Consider the following 20,784-nt stretch of genomic DNA (forward strand, 5'->3'; position numbering starts at 1 on the left):
TTTCTTCTCCCTCCCTTGCCCTCCCCTCCCATCCATGTGCATCTCCTTCCTGTCTTCCCTCCCCTCCCATCCATGTCCAGCACGTCTCTTCTCTCCCCTGCCCTCACCTCCCATGTCCAGCGATTCTCCTCTATCCCGTCCTCTCCTGCCAACCATGTCCAGCGATTCTCCTCTCTCCACTTCCCTCCCCTCTCATCCATGTCCAACGATTCTCCTCTCTCCCCTGCCCTCCACTTCCAGCCATCCATGTCCAGTGAATCTCTCTTCGCTGACCTCCCCTCCCATCAATGTCCAGTATGTCTCCTCTCTCCCCTGCCCTCCCCTCTCATCCATGTGCAGTGATTCTCCTCTGCCACCCATGTCCAGCGATCCTCTCTTCCCTGCCCTCCCATCCATGTCCAGCATGTCTCCTCTGACCCCTGTCCTCCCCTGCCCTCCCCTCCCATCCATGTCCAGCAATTCTCCTCTTCCCCCTGTCCTCCTCTGCCATCCATGTCCAGCGATTCTCTTCTCCCCTGCCCTCTCCTACCATCCATGTCCAGCGATTCTCCTCTCTCCCTTGCCCTCCCCTCCCATCCATGTCCAGCAATTCTCTCTTCCCTGCCCTCCCCTGCCATCCATGTCCAGCATGTCTCCCCTCTCCTCTGCCCTCCCCTCCCCTCCATGTCCAACGATTATCCTCTCTCCCCTGCCATCCATGTCCAGCAATTCTCTCTTCCCTGCCCTTCCTTCCCATCCATGTCCAGCATGTCTCCTCTCTCCCCTGCCCTGCCCTCCCCTCTCATCCATGTCCAGCGATTCTCCTCTGACCCCTGTCCTCCTCTCTCATTCATGTCCAGCGATTCTCCTCTGACCCCTGTCCTCCCCTGCTATCCATGTCCAGCGATTCTCCTCTTCCCCCTGCCCTCCCCTACCATCCATGTCCAGCGATTCTCTCTTCCCTGCCCTCCCCTCCCATCCATGTCCAGCTTGTCTCCTCTCTCATCTGCCCTCCCCTCCCTCATGGAAAGGAAATTACATCAGAGGAAGGCAGGATGCGCTGAGAGGGAAGGGAAGCGATGAGGAGGTGAGCCTGCCTGCCAGTGCCTGCCTGCTGCTTTTACTGCCAGTTCGCCGCGACTTTGGGTAAATTAAAGATTTCAAAGCAGAGAGCACGGATGCACGAACGGAAGGGAGCAGGCAGGTGAGCCGGACCTCACAAAAAAGGTGCCAGTATGCTGTACCGGCACAAAAAAAGCACTGAGGAAAGCAAAGATACTTACCTGTAGCAGGTATTCTCCGAGGACAGCAGGCTTTATATTCTCACAAGTGGGTGACACCAATCCCCATTGCCTGGTCCAGCATTTTGACATTGCTAAAAGAGAGCTTTGTGAAGCGCGAGCCGCGCTTCACCACACATGCGCGAGTGCCTTCCCGCCCGTCGTGCGAACGCAGTCTCCTCAGTTTTATACTATAAGGTAAAAAGAACAAAGGAGACAACTCCAAGGGGAGATGGGAGAATACCTGCTACATGTAAGTATCTTCAATTTTCCCAGAACAAGCAGGCCTCTATATTCTCACAGGTGGGGAATCCCTAGCAATCAGGCTCACTAAAAAGAACAAACATTGGTCAATTGGGCCTCGCAATGGCGAGGACCTAACACAGATTAACCTGAAACTATATATAATCTAAATGAGAGTACAGCCTGTAACAGAATAAAACAGGCCTAGGAGAGTGGAGTTGGATTCTAGACCCCAAATAGATTCTGCAACACTGTCTGCCTGAACCGACTGTTGCAGGGAGGTACCCACCAAAAGGTGGAGGTGCACTGAACCCCTAAGTAAGTCAATCTCACAAAAAGGAAGAGTAGGGTGAGCTGGCTCTTTCCAAACAAATGAGGGAGACGCATACAATGTTCCAGATCTTCTTTATTAATAAAACCAAACAACTCGACACAGCTGCTGTGTTTCGGCACTACAGCGACTGCTTCAGGAGTCTACAAAACATATAAAATCTAATGTAAAACATCCCATTTTAAATTACAACAATAATGGAAAGGGAAATGGGACTTGATATACCGCCTTTCTGTGGTTTTTGCAACTACATTCAAAGCGGTTTACATAGTATATTCAGGTACTTATTTGTACCAAGGGCAATGGAGGGTTAAGTGACTTGCCCAGAGTCACAAGGAGCTGCAGTGGGAATCAAACTCAGTTCCCCAGGATCAAAGTCCACTGCACTAACCACTAGGCTACTCCTCCACTCCGCAAAATATGTAAAAAACTGAAATCATAAATATGAAAAAGAATATAAATTATACACTTATAAAAAAAGAACTCACCAATATGGTATATACCTATATAAAAGATGTACATTTAAAAAAAATATACAATTGAAAAATATATACATGAATAATAATAGCTCATCAAATTAAGCGAATGGTGTCACATAGACCATTTATATAGAAAAATGATGCTGAGAAAAGCACTAGACAACTGACCTTGCAATATAGAAAGTTGATGTTTGCTTGTATAAGATTGCAGATACAAGAAACAAGTCTAATGTTGAGAATCCTACATAAGGGAAACATATAAATCCATTGATTGCTAATGAAAAGATGCTTGATATATAAAGTAATTAACACGGAGGCAGTAGTGTGATGTGAATGTGTGGACTGAAGACCATGTCACAGCCTTGCAAATTTCTTCAATGGAGGCTGACCTCAAGTGACTACCGATGCGGCCATGGTTCTGACATTATGAGCCGTGACATGACCCTCCAAGGCCAGCCCAGCCTGGGCATAAATGAAGGAAATGCAATCTGCCAGCCAAACTGAAATGGTGCGTTTCCCGATGGCGACCCCCATCCTGTTGGGATCAAAAGAAACAAAAAGCTGGGCAGACTGACTGTGGGGACTTGTCCGCTCCATGTAGTAGGCCAATGCTCTCTTGCAATCCAAGGTGTGCAAGCTGCTTTCACCAGGATGGGAATGAGATCAGGGAGAATGTTGGCAAGACAATCGAACAGTTCAGATGGAACTCCGACATCACTTTCGGCAGGAACTTAGGGTACGTGCGGAGGACTACTCTCTTGTGATGAAATTTAATATAAGGTACACCCACCACTAAGGCCTAAAGCTCACTGACTCTACAAGCTGAAGTAACAGCCACCAAGAAAATTACCTTCCAGGTCAAGTACTTCACATAGCAGGAATTCAGTGGCTCAAAAGGAGCTTTCATCAGCTGAGTGAGAATGACGTTGAGATCCCATGACACTGGGGAAGGAGGTTCAACAGGGCGCTTTGACAAAAGCAAACCTCTCATGAAGTAAACAACTAAAGGCTGTTCAGAGATGGGTTTACCTTCTACACACTGATAAGCACTAATTGCACTAAGGTGAACCCTTACATAGTTGGTCTTCAGACCAGACTCTGATGTGTAGAAGGTATTCAAGCAGGGTCTGTGTAGGGCAAGTAAACAGATCTAGGGCCTTGCTCTCACACCAGACAACAAACCTCCTCCATTTAAAAGAGTAACACCTCTTAGTGGAATCTTTCCTAGAAGCCAGCAAGACCCGGGAGACACCCTCCGAGAGACCCAAGGAAGCAAACTATAGGCTCTCAACATCCAAGCTGTGAGAGCCAGAGACTGGAGGTTGGGATATAGAAGTGACCCCTCATTCTGAGTAATGAAGGTCAGAAAGCACTCCAATCTCCACAGAGGATAATTCCAGAGGAAGAGGGAACCACCACAGCCAGTATGGTATGAACAGAATCATGGTTCCGTGGTTTTGCTCGAGTTTCAACAGAGTTTTTCCCACTAGAGGTATTGGAGGACACGTGTACAGAAGACCTGTCACCAATTGAGGAGGAAGGCATCTGACGCTTGTCTGCTGTGGGCCTGAAGCCTGGAACAGAACTAAGGGACCTTGTGGTTGATCCGAGTGGCAAAAAGATCCACTGAGGGGGTGCCCCATGCTCGGAAATCTTGCAGGCTATGCCCATATTGAGAGACCATTCGTGCGGTTGCATTATCCTGCTCAGCCTGTCGTCCAGGGTATTGTTTGTGCTCGCCAGGTAAGTAGCTCACAAAAACATGCCATGTTGGCGAGGCCAATGCCACATCCGGACGGCCTCCTGACACAGAGGGCGTAATCCAATGCCCCCCTGCTCATTGGTGTAATACATTGCAACCTGATTGTCTGTTTGAATGAGAGCCGGTCTCTGAAAGCCTTGAGAGCATTCCAGATCGCTCTGAAGGTTTGTTTCCTGGGAGGACCAAGCACCTTGAGTGTGAATCCCAACTACATGAGCTCCCCATCCCAGGAGAGAAGCACTTTTTGTGGCTGAGGAATTTGGAATGGAAGCCCCAGAGTCAAACTGGATCGAATTGTCCACCACTGGAGAGTGTACAAACTCTGGGAACACTTGGATTTATTTATTTTTATTTATTACATTTGTACCCTGCGCTTTTCCACACATGGCAGGCTCAATGTGGCTTACATAGTAACAATATAAATAATTACAAAGTAGTAAGAAAAATATACAGTTTGTGGTAAATGCAAAACTAATGGGGTTAACAGAAAGTAAGTTGAACATAGGAGGAATTGGGTTCAAAAGGAAAAGAGCGCTGGAGGAAGGCATTGAAAGATGACATCTTCTAGACTCCCCGTGGCTTGATACCACTGAGAAGCCAGGGTCCATTGAGCTGATCTCATGTGAAGACGTGTCATAGGTGTAACATACACTGTGGAAGCCATGTGGCCCAACAATTTCAACATCTGCCGAGTTGTGACCTGCTGAGAGGCACAAACCTTGGATGCAAGTGAGACAAGATTGTCTGCTCTCATCTCCAGGAGCTAGTCTTGAACTCTCTATGTGTCGAGCAGGACTCCTATGAACTCCAATCGCTGGACAGGGCAGAAATGGGGTAGTTTAAAACGAACCCTAGTGGCTTGAGCACCCGAATAGTCATCCACATGGACTCCTGAGCACTGTCTTCCGAGGTGCTCTTTACCAGCCAATCGTCAAGATACAGGAACACATGGACTCCCAGTCTATGTAGCGATGCTGCAACTACCGCTAGACACTTTGTGAAGGCCCTGGGAGTTGACGCGAGGCCAAAAGGCAACAAGTGGTACTGAAAGTGATAAGTTCCCAGCCGAAATCGAAGCTACTTCTGGTGGGCTGAAAGTATCGGGATGTGAGTATATGCATCCTTTAAGTTCAGAGAGCATAGCCAATCATTTTTCTGAATCACTGGGAGAAGGGTGCCCAGGGAAACCATCCTGAACTTTTCTCGGACTAGGAATTTGTTCAGGGCCCTTAGGTCTAGGATGGGACGCATCCCTCCCCCATTTTCTTTTGTACAAAGGCGTACCTGGAATAGAATCCCTGCCCTTCTTCCCCTGGTGGAACGGGTTTGACCGCATGGGCCTTTAGAAGGGCGGCGTGTTCCTCTGCAAGTACCTGCCTGTGCTGAGAACTGAATGATCGAGCTCTTGGTGGGCAATTTGGAGTTTTCAGATGCCAATTGAGGGCGTATCCAAAACAAACTATTTGAAGAACCCACCAGTCGGAGATTATAAGAGGCCACCTTTGGTGAAAAGGTTTTAGGCCCCCCCCCCCCCCCGACCAGACACTTTTTCTGCGGGTATCTCTCTGCTGAAGCCAGTCAAAAGCTTGTCCCTTGCTTTGACTGGGAGCAACAGGGGCCTTAGGCGCATGCTGTTGATGTGAACAAGTGCGCTGGGGCTGAGCCCGAGTAGGCTGGTGAGCCAAAGGGTTGTACCTATGCCTAGGATAGTAATAGGAGCGCCTCCTTGGCTTGTCAAAAGTCCTCCTAGCTGAGGAGGCTGATGCAGAAGGCGCCCAGTGGGATAGAGAAGAGATTGTATCAGTGTGTTTCTTGATTTGGTTAGCGACCTCTTCAACCTTCTCTCCAAAAACGTTATCCCACTGGCAAGGAGCATCCACCAACCGCTGCTGAATAGAATGTTCCAAGTCATAAACACGCAGCCATGAGAGTCTGCGCATTGCTATACTTTGAGCAGAGATCATGGATGCCCCTAGCCAAGAACTTTTAACACGCCTTCTGCTGCTTGACCAACTGGTAAAAAGGCTTGGCGTGCTCTGAAGGGAGAGTGTCAACCAAGTCCGACAGCTGTCGAACTGAGTTTCGCAAGTAGACGCTCGTGAAAAGCTGGTAGGATTGTATTCGGGAGGTGAGCATTGAAGCTTCGTACATCCTCCTCCCAAAAGAATGCAGGGTTCTAGCTTCTTTGCCTGGGGGTGTCCCTGGAACTCCTGGCTCTTTTGAGAGCAGATTCCACCACCATGGAATTGTGAGGCAACTGAGGCCTATCAAAACCAAGTGCACCATGTATCCGATACTGGGTTTAAATCTTCTCGGGCATGACAGGGACTGACAGAGGGGACTCCCAGTTCCTGATGAGGACTTCTTGGAGTATCTCATGAAGAGGTGCAGTCACAGCCGCCTTTGGAGGAGATGTATAGTCCAGGACCTCAAGCATCTTGGCCCTGGTTTCATCCTCCACTTCCAAAGGAAATGAAATGGCCTCAGCCATTTCCTTTACAGAAGATGGAAATGAAAGGCTCTCCAGTGCAGACTTTCTCCTTTCAGGTGGAGGGGAGGGTTTAGAGGCAATCACCCCATAAGACTCACCTGAGGAAAAGTACCTGGGATCCTCCTCTGAATCCCATGAGCGTTCCTCTTTTGTGTTGGACAGTATCTCCCTATGGGATTGTCGAGACCATACCTTCCTCAGTGCTGAGGAACCACGTCCTCAAGAGTGGCGTCGAGAAGGCGACACCTGCCTCAACTTCCTCCACAGATGTTGAGAGTGTGCCAGCTTGGGTGGTAGTCGACACCAAGGCAAGCAGCACTGGCATCCGAGGGCCAGGCGGGGCCGAAACGGGACACAGGGTAGGCACAATTACCCCCGATACCGATGCACACCGTTGCATAAGGCCATCCAGCAGCTCAGGGAGCAAGGCCTGGATATTCTCATTGAGGATCGACATCGGGAAAAGCTGGGGTGCCGACTGAAGCGCAGGTTGTAGAACCACTGGGGTCGACACGGGAGCGGGATCTCGGCTGCTAGGAGACAGGCACATCGTACCTGCTATTTGGAGGGGGGAGTGGTCCTCCCAGTGCCAATGCTTCTCAGCTGCTGAATCCTTTGTCGCCCCAGAGCTCTCAGCACCATGTGTCGAGGGTGACCGATGACAATGCTTCTTAGCCTTCACCCGAAGCGTGTCACTAAGGCTCCTTGGTGCCAATGAGGAGAACGACGTCGAATCCTCACGTTGCCTTGGGGTCAGGTCCAACAATGGACAACAGTCTTGGGGGGGGGGGGCCTGCACAGCAGGAGGCCTAGAGACAGATGGAGATCCACTCGATGCTTCACTGCTCCCAGTGTCTAAGGGTCTAGTAGCAACCATACTTACCGATGCTCCCGCTGCGATGCTCAACTCAAGTGTTGAAGAACCAGACTTGGCTCCAAAATCCTCTCTCGTTGAGCCTCTTGGGAAACCTGAGTCCTCTTCTTCATATGAAGACAGAGAACACAGTTAGCAGGGACATGATTGGGCCCAAGACACTGCAGACACCAAGAATGGGTGTCCTTTCCCCAAGATAGTCTGATTGCACCAGGTACAGTGCTTGAAGCCACTGGGAATCTTCATGGACGTGGACAGAAAAACTTCATCAGCTAAATTAAACAATGTGATGGTGCCTGAAAAAGGGGCACAACACGGTAAAAGGGCTGAAGTCAAGGCCTGAAAGCAGCCCGACGACAAGGGAAAAACAGTAAAACTTAAAAACCGGGCAAAACAATTCTAAATGAAATTAAAGGAAGGGAAAAAAGGTTCCAATAAAAGGAGCCCAATTATAGAGACAGAAAAAATTGCCAGAAGTCACAAAAACCAGCAAAGACCAAGCAAAGAAAAAAAAAACACCTTCTCCTCAAGCAGAAAAAGAAGAACTGAGGTGACCATGTTCGGGTGGGAAGGAAATCGTGCATGTGCGGTGAAGTGCGGCTCGTGCTTCACAAAGCTCTCTTTTAGCTAACCAGGTGACGCGGATTGGCGTCACCCACGTGTGAGAATATAGAAGCCTGCTTGTGCTCAGAAAAATACTTTTTCTATTGAAGATCTGTCTTCTAGGGGTGGATGGCTATGGGATTTGGCATGGGATTGGAGAATCTCTCACCTCTGGATGTCAATTCCATATAAGGTTAATAGAGACCATGAACTGGTGGCTTCAGTCTGGTTCTCTGCAAACAGGTATCCACCCCCAAAATGTAGTATGAACTGGCCTTCACTGGAAATGCCAAAAGACTGGATAAGCATGGGGGATTCAATTCTCCTGTTACTCACAGAGATGATCCTTCCAGACCAGGGTCAAGGCACAATGGCTGAGCAGTGTGAGAAGTCTGCTCTAATGTTGCCTCTCATATACTGCTATTGTGCATACACTGTGAAATTCAGTTTCTGCTAGTTTTTTTTTTAAACAAGAAGGAGATTAAGCATAAGCAGGCAGTATTCAGGACTTAATCCTCAGGCAGAGTTCAAAACATGGCCCATGTCGGCAACTGGTGCGAATGAAAAAGATAAAGTCTGCCATTTAAATACAATATTGTGAATATCATCATGGCAATTTTTTAAAATATGCTTTGAATATTGATATATCCAAATAATAATATTTTATAGAAAAGTTTATACAAGAAAATAAATTATTGTAAAGAATTCAACCTGCATTTATTGTGGAACCAATGAAGAATTGAGCGAGTCATAGGTGGAAAACCTATGTCAAATGGGTCGCTACTAATAGTTCCTTAGTGTTTTGATTCTGATAACTGCAACGTAGCGCTGGGCTGTACTTTTGTTCACTGTTTGCCCCTGCTGTTGAGACTGCCCCACTGCTCAATAAATTAGACCTTAAACACTAGGCATAAAACTAAACAACTTTTTTAGCACTATACAGCCATCTTCCCATCTTTGTGCATCAGCTAAGATGAACTTCTTCCTTACTAGTCATCATAAATCAGTTTCATGTATGTAAATACTACAACATACCGAGTCAAAACAAATCAATGCAAATTATATGCCTGTTTGTTTTAAATTACTCCTGGTCATTATTGCTTACCTCGGATATCGCCCCCTGCACAAAAAGCCTTTCCTCCTGCTCCCTTTATAATTATTACAAATGTTTTGGGATCTTCTTCCCATATCTAACAATGAAACAAAACAAAAAAAAAACCAAGATGTCAAATTACACAGAAAGATAATAATTGTATAGCAAAATATCAAATTTGTAAAGCCAAAATCCTGAGTGGTGTAGAACGGGTAAAAAAGTGAATTGATTTTTCACTCTTTCAAAAAAAACAAAACAAAACAAAAAACACTTAATGAAATTACATGGAAATACTTTTAAAACAAACAGGAGGAAATATTATTTTCACTCAAAGAATAGTTAAGTTCTGGAACTCATTGCCAGAGGATGTGGTGACAGCAGTTAGCGTATCTTGGTTTAAAAACAAATTTGGACAAGTTCCTGGAGAAAAAGTCCATAGTCTGTTATTGAGATGGACATAGTGGAAGCCACTGCTTGCCCTGGGATTGGTAGCATGGAATAGTGCTACAGTTTGGGTTTCTGCCAGGTACTTGTTAGCTGGATTGGCCACTGTTGGAAGCAGGATACTGGGATAGATGGAGCATTGGTCTGACCCAGTATGGCTACTTTGTGCATACTTTCATTTAGAAGATTAACCCATAGAATTACTCGTATTTATATCTGGTATTTAGTATGAAGAAAAGGGGCAACTGTATAACTAGGTGCTCGTGGTTATAATGCCCATTTAAAACATGAAAATACAGGAAAAAAGTAGCACTTGTATGCATAAGTGCCCTAAGCACTACACTATAACGGCACACTAAGTGCTATAACCCACAATTGTAAGATGGGTGTCCAAGTGCGTGGAGCATGGACAGGGCTTCCATTTACGAATGTTAACTTACAGAATACTTTAAGTTACAAGCGTCCCTGCCATATTTAGGTGCTCATAGTTACCCAAGGTCTCTAGCCAGTGTACCAGCTTACACTTAAATGTAAGATGTGCCAATGCCAGGTTACACTAGTATTCTATAATGGAATCTGGATGCCCAAATGCCATTATAGAAGAGGCTCTCAACGCACCACATCTGGGTACCTAAATGAAGGTGCCCGATTATAGAATTGCCTCCAAAAATTAGCATGCATATTTCTCAAAATCAAAAGTTTGCACACATGACCACAACAATACCTTTGCTCATCATGTGTAAAACGTATTCATGCCTACTTTCACCCTCATGGAGGTGAGCTTATAAAACAGCAATTTGCATTGATGATGGACTTGGGAATTTAGAACCTACATGTACAATCAATATTCTCCAAACTAAGTCCCAACTCTCCCACTAATGATCCTTTTCTGTTTCTTTTATTAAGGGGGAACAGACCTCAGTGGATTTAATGGCCCTTTACTAGGCACATAAAAAAGCCTTACAATAAGACCACCATCACTGGTCTAAAAACCCCTGTTCATTTGACAATTTGTATAAAATGTCTTATCAAATTGGGAAAGGCATAAGAACAATTATACTGGGTCAGAGCAATGGTCCATCTAGCCCAGTATCCGTTTCCAACAGTGGCCAATCCAGGTCACAAGTACCTGGGAGAAACCCAAATAGTAGCAACATTCTTGCTACCAAACCCAGGGCAAGCAGTGGCTTCCCTCACGTTTATCTCAACAGCAGACTATGGACTTTTCCTCCAGGAACTTCTACTGTAGGTATTAGCACAGATGCAGTCTGTGCAAAATATGCATGTCGATAAAAGATCTGCATGTGTACTTTCAGACTGTACCCTGCTAAAAACTTTACACCTTCTCTTGAGCAGGTGTAACATCTGTGCCTTCGGTTAGGTGCTGTTGCTGCCAGATTTGTGCTAGTATTTTTTATAAAGCACACAGAGGTTAATTGCCTTCTTGCCCAATTAACCTAGGCATCATGTTATAGAACTGACCTTACGGTCCAGGCAAAAAGGAAAGTGGAAGCAATGTGTCTGGGCCAATTTGCCTGGATGTCCCTTTAATTATATTTAGTACGAATATGGGTAATACATTTGCTATTTGTCTTTCTGTCGTACAACCAAACTAGTTTAAATATATTGTATACAGGTACTATCTCTGTCCTTCATTTGTTTGTTTGTTTTTTGTACCTGGGGCAATGAAGAGTTAAATGACTTGCCCAGGGTCACAAGGAGCCATAGTGGGAATCAAATCCTGTTCTCCTGGTTCTCAAGCCACTGTGCTAACCATTTAAGTACCAAAGGGAGAAGAAGAAGAAGAAACCAGCAAACACTAAAGTATGCAGTTCTAAGAAGATTATATCAGGTAAAGAATTCCTATTGTCCTTTTGGGTTGCCTTCGTAGTGTGACCATATTAACTTCAAATGACTTCCAGCCATGCTGTGTCCTCTAAAGTACCTTTTAACGCAAGGTCTGTGCACCCTATCCTGGTCCATTTTGTCAAGTATGTGATAGGGAGATCAAAGTGAATAAAAATATACTGAAATGCTTCCACCAGGAAATAAACTTAATTTTGTCATTACAAAAAGGATCAATGCTACAAGAAGAAAATGAGAGAAGTTTACATCTGACAGAGCATGCGCTTTGTCTAGAAACAGGATAAAACAAAACAAACCTTTAACTGTGGATAAATTAGTTGAATCATAGACAGGTTTAATGCATTTAGCGCCTTTGGTCTGTTCAGGGTTATCACTCCAGCACAGCCAGTCTTTTCCAGGAGAACCTCAGCTTCTGAACCGCTGTGTGTGGCCATGCCCTGTCAGCACAAATACAGAACAATTATATTCAGTAAGGTCTGAATCATTTACACCCCCTAATTAAAAATACTAGGCAGACCAGCTTGCTTCTTGGAGCGCTACCATTTTCTTCTTTAATTTTATTCCTGGATCAACTTTTTCTGTCTACTATTCTATATTTTTAAGTAAAACAGGTATGCATCATTTCTTATTGCCACAATCATTATTTTAAATCTTTAGTTTTTCAGGCTATATTCATTCAGTACTAGAGTAGCAACTGCCTGGGATCCTCAGACTAGATAGGGTAACTTACTTACTAGGCTGAAAAAAATCCTCCTACACATTCGACAAATTTCTTAATAAAAACCAAAAGTATTTATAAATATTTTAAAATCTTCAGCAAATCTTTAAGCAAAAATACAATGTTACGGTCTTTTTCCCTGAAGATTAAATTTCCCCCCCCCCCCCCCCCCCCCCCCCCAATTTGAGCTCAGGCCTCCTTCAAATTTATGGCAACAGAGCAGATGCATGGCTGGCGGGAATGCTCAAGCCCTGGCAGATTAAGAGATTTGCCACTGGAGCACCTGCCTATGCAGCAGGAAAGTGAGTGGAGTGCTCCAACCACTAATGTCAGCATTTCTGCACATGCTCAGTTCATGCATTAAAAACTGAGCATGCGCAGAAGTGTCAGTGTTGGAGGCTAGTGCATCCGCCAACTTCCTCGCTGCTCAGGTAGCACAGGTGGTGGCTCTAGTGGCAAATCTCTTCAGCTGGTGGGACTTGAGCATCCTTGTCAGCAAGAGGTATGATGTGGCGGTGGCTGGGGGGAGACTCTCTCAGGGCAGAGAGAAAATGATTCCCCCCCCCCCAGACCACCCCTGGGCCCCCTCAAAAATTAAAGTTCTGGCTACACCCCTGATCTGCGCTAACACCCGACATGTATTAAAACAGCCAGTGCAGTAAAAGTCCAGCTCTAACTGCTCAGCGCAGAATAGGGCAGGCACTGGGCCCGGTATGGGCAGAGACTGGGTGTAAACCACACACTGTAGTCAGTACGCAGCAGACGGTATGCACTGCTGCATGCGCAGTTAATGTGGGTTCACCTAATGCCACCTCAATCCATGGCATTAGATGCATCTATGCCCATAGCACCCGAAAGTAAAGTATGTTTGAGACCTTGTCTGCATGGAAACTGCAGGGGGAATGCCCCCAACAATTACCACTGAGCCTATGCAGTTAAGGCGTGCTGCTTTTGGCTGTTAACCTGCGTTAAGTGCAAAATCCTAAGGCTCTTTAGTAAACATGCTCCTGAATTACCTAAATTAATTTTGTATCATGGCCCTTTTAAGTAATGGAGAATGGGTTGCTGTGAACAGGCACAACATGCAATTGGCAAGTACATCTCAAAAATGTACTAACTGCATAATGGCTTCAAACATTTTACTAAAAAAATAAAAAAAAAATTCTGGTCAAAACATTTCTGCATATTCTACAATGCATTCCGAACCTTCCTAACATACTGCATCTCGTACACTATCCTTTTCCACTATAAACACTGCAGCAGTGCACCTCGCATCACAATAACGTGCTCTGAGTGCAAACACACGGTAAATAGCATGGATTCCATTTTATGTAATAGAACCTACAATACATACTGCCATACACTAATGCAGCAGCACAAGTTATTACACTGGCCGGTCAATATTCAAAGTAGGGCTGTACTTTGCTTAAAATTTTTAATTGCACTCTGGAAGAGTATTTAACTAAGGAGCTGCTGGTCCTAGACTCTAAAAGTTCTGACCACTTGCCTGGAATTTTGACACTTGTCTAGAATTTTGATCCCTGCACAGAAGTTTTGACTCCTTAATTCAGTTTTGACTCTAAAATGAAAACAGCGCCAGTGTTTTAAAATGTTCTCATGATTTTTAATGGCCAATCAGGAGAGACTTAATATCTTCAAATCATTCTTCAGCTACAGTAAAAACTAATCACAACAAAGAAATGCATGAGTCAGCTTGCAAATCATGGGATGAACAGTATTCAGATGAACGATCCAATATACATAAGGGTTGCCTCCTCGCCGGTCAATAGATATAATCTGTCATCCTCCAACTTAGGGCATCAAATTTATGCTGTTGCCTCAAATAATGATCCACAACCGGTGCATCAGCATTTGCAGTATTAAAATGAGATTGGTGTTCATTCTGCTGGAGATTTATGCAACGATTTCTGTATCTCACATATGATAGCAGACATTGGCGCATTATAAAATTAACCATGCGATCTGAAGTACATGATTTGATGAGTTCTCCGTCTAAAAGATTTTGCCAGTTGTGACCGTCCATACTAGAAACACATCAGGAACAGTGGTTACATGCAAAATGACCAGCTTCACATCCACAATCTTATTTGAAGTAATAGTTCTCCTACGTTCTTTCCATCTTTTACAAGCTGTAGTAAGTGACTCCATAAGTGGATCACGCAATGGATCATGAAGTTGTAGAATATGCCTGCGTCTGAACAATGATCGTATGTTGGTCATTTTGTATGCTACCTGTGACTGCTGAAAAGAGGGTGATGCCTGTGGATCTTTATAAACTAGGCACCTTCCTGCCCTATTACTCTGGATTAAAGGGGAAATTCTATAAATGGCGCTGAACATTAGGTGCTAATTTTGTGCTTTTTTTCATGCAAAAAATTAATTCTAATGGCTACAATGCGCCGAAATGGAGCAGAAAGAGCAGATCCATGTGAAACCTAATGCAATCATTCATAGAATAGGTCATAAATGTCTCTGTGCAGCTCTGCAAAGGGGGCGTTCCCTTAAAATGCGCAAAGTGTTACAGAATTTGAGGGATCCGCACCCAACTTGCATGCCGAGATTTACACCTGGTTTCAGTTGTTTAACTCCTTGTGCCCAAAGTTGAGCGCAAATCCCAGCGCTGTTCTATAAAAGGCACCAATCCGGATGCCTGCTTGAGCAGGTGTAAATGTTAGTGCATATCTCTCTATATAAAAAGCAACACCAACGTTCTATGAAGCCTCCAGCCGGAAGTGTGAAGGGGGCGAGATATCCGGTTTCCCTATGAGTGTCTGCCCCGCCCTCTCTGTAACACAGTCAGTGAAGGAAAACAGCAGAGCACGAAATCAAATCGCTGGCTCTGTAACAGTGAAGGACTCAGAGGGGGGAGGGGAGAGAGGCCAGAGGGCAGGGACACACACACTCCCACATGCACACAGAAGAAAACATTGCTAGCCCCCGTTTCATTTGCATCAGAAACGGGGCTTTTTTACTAGTTTTATATAAAATGCATGCACATTGTGATTCAACCTAACCCCATCCCCTGAGCATGCCTACCATCAAGCATTTGACTCCACTTTCCTATCACCTTGTCCATTTTTGTCATCCCACCCCCCCTTCCTTGTATTTCAAAACCTTTGTTTATTCTTTAGTCTGAATGGTTACTTTCCTATCCAGAATTGTAGGTCCTTTCTTTAATTTAACTTAAATGTCTTAACTCTGCAACACAACGTAACCAAAGCTCGTGCAGGACATAATTTTTCTCTTCCTCCTTACGATTCCCTCAATGTGTCTGTCACACATGAACTCTACTCTGCCAAAACATCACTCTGTATTTGTTCATACCGATATTGGCAATCGCCTTTACAGTACCATGTAAGCCACACTGAGCCTGCAAATAGGTGGGAAAATGTGAGAAACAAATGTAACAAATAATAATAATTCTGAGTTTGTGTTAATTTTAGGTCTCTGAACTGCTGTGATCTGCCAGTTAATTAATGGTGACATAGTAAATCTCAATAAATAAATAAATGTACTTTTAGGAGTTACCTATTTTTATAAGAGCTCATTTATGTACCTAACGCAGCATGTAGATCAGCAAAATAGTTTTTATTATTGCTCTTCTAAATCTGTCTAGCCTGATCATGGCTGGATAGATTCAGCTTCAGTAGTTGATTTATAGTAGTAGTAGTAGGAGTAGTAGTTGGAGAACAAGGCCAGTGCTGGACAGACTTCTATGGTCTGTGCCCTGAAAATGGCAAGGGCAAATCAAGATTAAGTATGCATATGTAATATCGCATCATACCTTATGCTGTGAGCTTATCTTATTAGGCAGACTGGATGGCCTGAACAGGTCTTTATCTGGTGTCATCTACTGTGTTACTATGGAGCTCATTTTTGAAAGAGAAAAACATCCAAAAAGTGTCATAAAGCACCATTTGGACAGATTTCTTCTCATAACGTCAAAATTGGTATTTTCAAAACCTGTTTTGCAAACGTTTATATTTGCAGTACATCCAAATCACAAGGGGTCATGTCAGGGGTGTTTCAAAGGCGGGCTTAGGGTGTGCCTAACACTTGGATGTTTTAACAGCCATAATGGAACAAAACGAAAAAGCCTAGGGCGAAAACATCAACGTTTTGGTCTAGACCTGTTTTTATAACAAATAATGCACAAAAAGGTGCCTTAAATGACCAGATGACCACTAGAGAGAATAGTGGATGACCCCCCCTTACTCCCTCAGTGATCACTGACACCCTCCCAACACCAAAAAATGTGAATAAAAATAGTACTCATCAGCAGTGTTCCCTCTAAGGTGAGCATGTGAGCTATCGCTCATACAAACGGGGAGCATCAGTCACTTCCCGTTTATGTTTGCTCACAGTCTCGTCCCTCATTTTCCCCTCCACCGACGCCCCAACAAGCGTAGCCAGGTTGAAGGTGCGGGGGAGCAGAGAGCGGGCCGCAGACAGTGCCGGTGCGTATTTTAAATGCGACGGATTGCGTAAAAAAATAGGCACCGGCAGAAGTCCATTTGGGGGAGCGGCAACTCCCCAGGCGCCCCCTAGCTATGCCTCTGCGCCCCAACGCATCTCAAGCTGGCCGTGTCCCGGCAACCAAGTGCTTCCTGTTGCCTCCACAACAGTGACCTATAGTCCTTGTCCAACTTAAGCACTACCTGCTCATTTTGTTAAGACTAACAAAGACAGTCTTAACTGCAGAGAAAGAAGATGTTTCTGGACATCATCTTCGGGTTCAAATGTGCTCATCTTTTATTCAGTTCATACCCTATAAATACACGCACACGATACAGTCGGACCTTAAGAACAATTAAAATTATGCTTAAAATAAGTGATCAGCTTATGAAAGGAAACCCTCAGAGAGCGGGAAGGGAGTGGTCTAGGTCTGAATATATGGTTGAACAACTCAGTGACTCCATTACAAACAGGACCAGCTTAATATAATAAACCTCTTAAAAACGTACTACCTGTCCAGAAAGGATTTATCTGTGCACAGAACCAGGTCACTGCGTCTGATCGGGACAAGCAGCTGAACTCAATCAGACCTAATACTGATCCATGTCCTGTGGTTTCTGGGACTTGTTGTCGAGGTCTTTAGAGCATCCCCGAAAAGACGGAAATTATTGGCATTTTCAAGAACTCCTCACTTGCATTCTCTCCAATTGTCCAGTTCTAATTTTTGCTCCACTGCTTGAATATAGTCCACGCTTTTCTTGGAGAAATCAGAAAGACAGCTCTGTGCGTGCATTTGAGGCAAAACTATGACTATCAATCTCTGTCTCTGTGATACGGAAACCCTACTGCAGCTAGTAGGACTATAGGTCTCAGAGAGATATAAGAAAGCAGTCAAGGGATAATCTCTTTTGGATTAAGAATACAAGAAGTGCCATGCTGGGTCACGGCAATACAGCTAAGCTCACTAAAATACTAACAGCAAAGTTCATTCAATGATCCTCAATTCCAGAGTTGGTCAAAAAAAAAGTAAAAAAGTATCACATGCAGAGATGTCATGTTACCCAGTTTCAGGCTGGAGATTTTAAACAGTCCTGGATTTCAGACCACCGTCGGTACGTTATGTAGAGAGAAACCCCACATCTGCCCTTCTCCAGTCCTCAGGGACCACGCCAGACTCTAAAGCAGCATTGAAAAGGTCAGACAGCAGAGCCACTAGAACCTCAAGTTCCTTCAATACCCCTGAATGTATCCCCATCTGGCTCCATCGCTTTTTCTACCTTTAGTTTAGGCAGCCCCTCCCGAACACAGTCGTCCGAAAATCGTTCAAGGTCTACCGCACACTGCCCACGTTTAATTACACTGGAAGAATTAGCAACCCCGAATTAAACTAGAGATTCACATACTTACTATGTGCTGAAGAACCACATGCAGCCTGTGAAAATGCTTTAGCCTGAAAGAAAAAAAATGGCATCAGAATTAGAACTCCTAAACCAAAGAGCTTGGTGCTTAACTGATTAATAGGCAGGTCCCTCCATTAGTAGCATGCTTCATGGAAAACCCATACTAGCCCATAGCTGCTACTACTACTACATATCATTTATATAACGCTACTAGATGTACGCAGCGCTGTACACTAGAACATGAAGAAACAGTCCCTGCTCAACAGAACTTACAATCTAATCAGGACAAATAAGGGATAAGGGAAATACTCAAGGTGGGTACTGAACAAGTGAATAGGGGTTAGGCATTAAAATCAGCCTCAACCTACAACAAAAGGGATCCCTAACCAATCTGTTTTTCAGGATCTATGCAATTAATATGCATGATAGATTTGCATTCATTGGGAGAACCACTATATGCAATATCTCATGCATATTTGGTAGAGGTACCCTGAAAACCAGATCAGTCAGATGTGTGTCTCCAGGGTAAAGTTAAAGTACCAAATCATTTAAGACTCATCTTCTGGTCAGCAAGCAGAGAAAGGGGAATAATAAATCTAGTTTGGTGACTCCAAAGCCAGTGAAGTATTCAGAATATCCACAACACAGTTTCTCCCCGGGACCTTCTAAGTGGGTGTGCCATCTGGCTGATTTTACCTACTGCCTGGTCAATAATTTTATAATAACAGGCCATACTCCTCCACCCAAGTATTCCTTCACGCCATCAGCTGGCAAAATGTTCTGGGAGAGAACACCACTGGTTGTGGGTTCACTGACAGGTTTCGGAAGCATTAACAGACATGGTTCAAGGTTCAATTTTATTTGATATACCGCCTATATCACAGAAGAAGCTAAGCAGTTTATAAATTAAAGGGGAGAGGGGAGAAGACTAACCAATCAACAATTAAAATACAAAAATTCACACACTGGGAAAGACAGGCTAGGAAAGGATACAATCTCATACAACAAAGGAAATAAAGGAGAAACACGAGGGACTTAAAAAATGCTCTTATTCACTGCAGGTCCATGCCAACAGATCAAAAAAGATAAGGGTTGTAAAGTCATTTATTCAAGCCCTATGGAGAAGTAATAGGCTTTGACTTTGCTAAGAGAGCTTTCTGATCTAAGATAAATAAGAAGGCTGTTCAAAAAGATGGAGCTGCGATGCCAAAGCAGGGATCCCGCTTAGAATCTCTCAATAAACATGCCACAATGAGGGGATAACAGATGTTGTTGCAAGGAGTGAAGACTCCTCAAAGGGAAGAACAGTATTAGTAAACTAGATAAGAAAAAGGGGGAGGCCAAAGGATTGTATTTGATGGCTACCAACCTTTTATAGGAGATTGTATATGTAACAGAAAGCCAATGTTCAATTTGAAAAAAAAAAAAAAAAAAAAAAAGAGGGGTGAAGTGATGAAATCACATAGCAAATTGATACCTGTGTTTTGGACAATTTATAGTCTATGTAAACTAAGTATTGGGATGTCCTAAAAGATAAAATAGCAATAGTCTAGTTTGGAGATAATTATGGCTAGTAGAATATGTAAAGACTAGTATAAAAGGCCCGTTTCGGTAGGCAATGAAACGGGCGCTAGCAAGGTAATCCCCCCCTGCAGCGTCCTTCCTGTCTCCCCTGCCCCCCCCTGCAGCCACCCATCTGGTCTCAGGACCCCCTCCCCACCAACCCTCCTCTGCCCCTGCAGCCACGCATGTGCAGCGGCCCTCCTCTCTCCCCTGCTCCCCCTGCAGCCACCCATGTCCAGCGACTCTCCTCTCCCCCTGCCCCCCCTGTAGCCACCCATGTCCAGCAACCCTCCTCTCCCCCTGCAGCTACCCATGTCCAGCGACCCTCCTCTCCTTTCCCCTTGCCCCCCTGTAGCCACCCATGTCCAGCGACCCTCCTCTCCCCCTGCTCCCCCCTGCAGCGTCCCTTGTCTCCCCTGCAGCCACCCATCTGGTCTCAGGACCCCCTCCCCACCTCCCTCTTCCCTGCCCCCCCTGCAGCCATCCATGTCCAGCGACCCTCCTCTCCCCCTGCAGCCACCCATGTCCATCGACCCTCCCCTCCCCCTGCCCCCCCTCCAGCCACCCATGTCCAGCGACCCTCCCCTCCCCCCTCAGCGCATCACCCAAAACAGCTGGTGCCTCAGGGGCTGATGTAAGCAGATTCAATCCACCTTGTAAATGAGGCCTTAGAGGCTGCCTGGCCCTTGTGAGCACCATGGAAAAGCACAAAGAGGTGGTCAGAAAGACGATACTCATTCATCTCCTTAAGATACCTGAGAAGCGTCCTCCAGACATCCTGCTTGTGGAGCTTCCAGTCCACAGGTGTCAAACCCTCTACCACAAAAGAGGGCAAGCAGATCCCCTGATTCACACAGAGCCCTTTTGACAGAAAAGAGGGGAAGATACACAAGGATACTGAGTCCTCCATTAAGGAAAGGTACAAGGCTCTCAGGACAGGGCCTACAGCTCAGAAACCCTATGAGTAAAGGCGATAGCCACCAGGAACACCATCTTGAGAGTAAGGTCCTTCATGGAGGCAAAGTGTAGAGGGTCAAAAGGAAGCCTTCAACATGGCCAGAAGAACCAGATTGAGGTCCCATAAAAGGGAAGGAAGGACAAAGCAGAGAATGCAGATGTGCCATTTTCTTCAGGAATTGAGCCACCTCTCTACGCAAGGCCAGAGAGGTGCCCTTCACTTTT

General features: G+C 45.1%; 1 protein-coding gene across 1 annotated transcript in view; it reads right to left on the bottom strand.

Annotated features, from left to right (window-relative positions):
- HIBCH (3-hydroxyisobutyryl-CoA hydrolase) overlaps positions 1–20,784 on the bottom strand; it is a 178,956-nt gene that overhangs the window by 153,910 nt on the left and 4,262 nt on the right. Inside the window, exons 2-4 of the mRNA XM_030209078.1 lie at positions 18,047–18,089; positions 11,742–11,882; positions 9,148–9,232 (exon numbers count right to left, since the gene is read on the bottom strand). Coding sequence (XP_030064938.1) covers positions 9,148–9,232; positions 11,742–11,882; positions 18,047–18,089 — 269 coding nt within the window. The remainder of the gene's footprint in view (positions 1–9,147; positions 9,233–11,741; positions 11,883–18,046; positions 18,090–20,784) is intronic.

The sequence above is a fragment of the Microcaecilia unicolor genome, chromosome 7, assembly GCF_901765095.1.
Source record: "Microcaecilia unicolor chromosome 7, aMicUni1.1, whole genome shotgun sequence".
Lineage (NCBI taxonomy): Eukaryota > Metazoa > Chordata > Amphibia > Gymnophiona > Siphonopidae > Microcaecilia > Microcaecilia unicolor.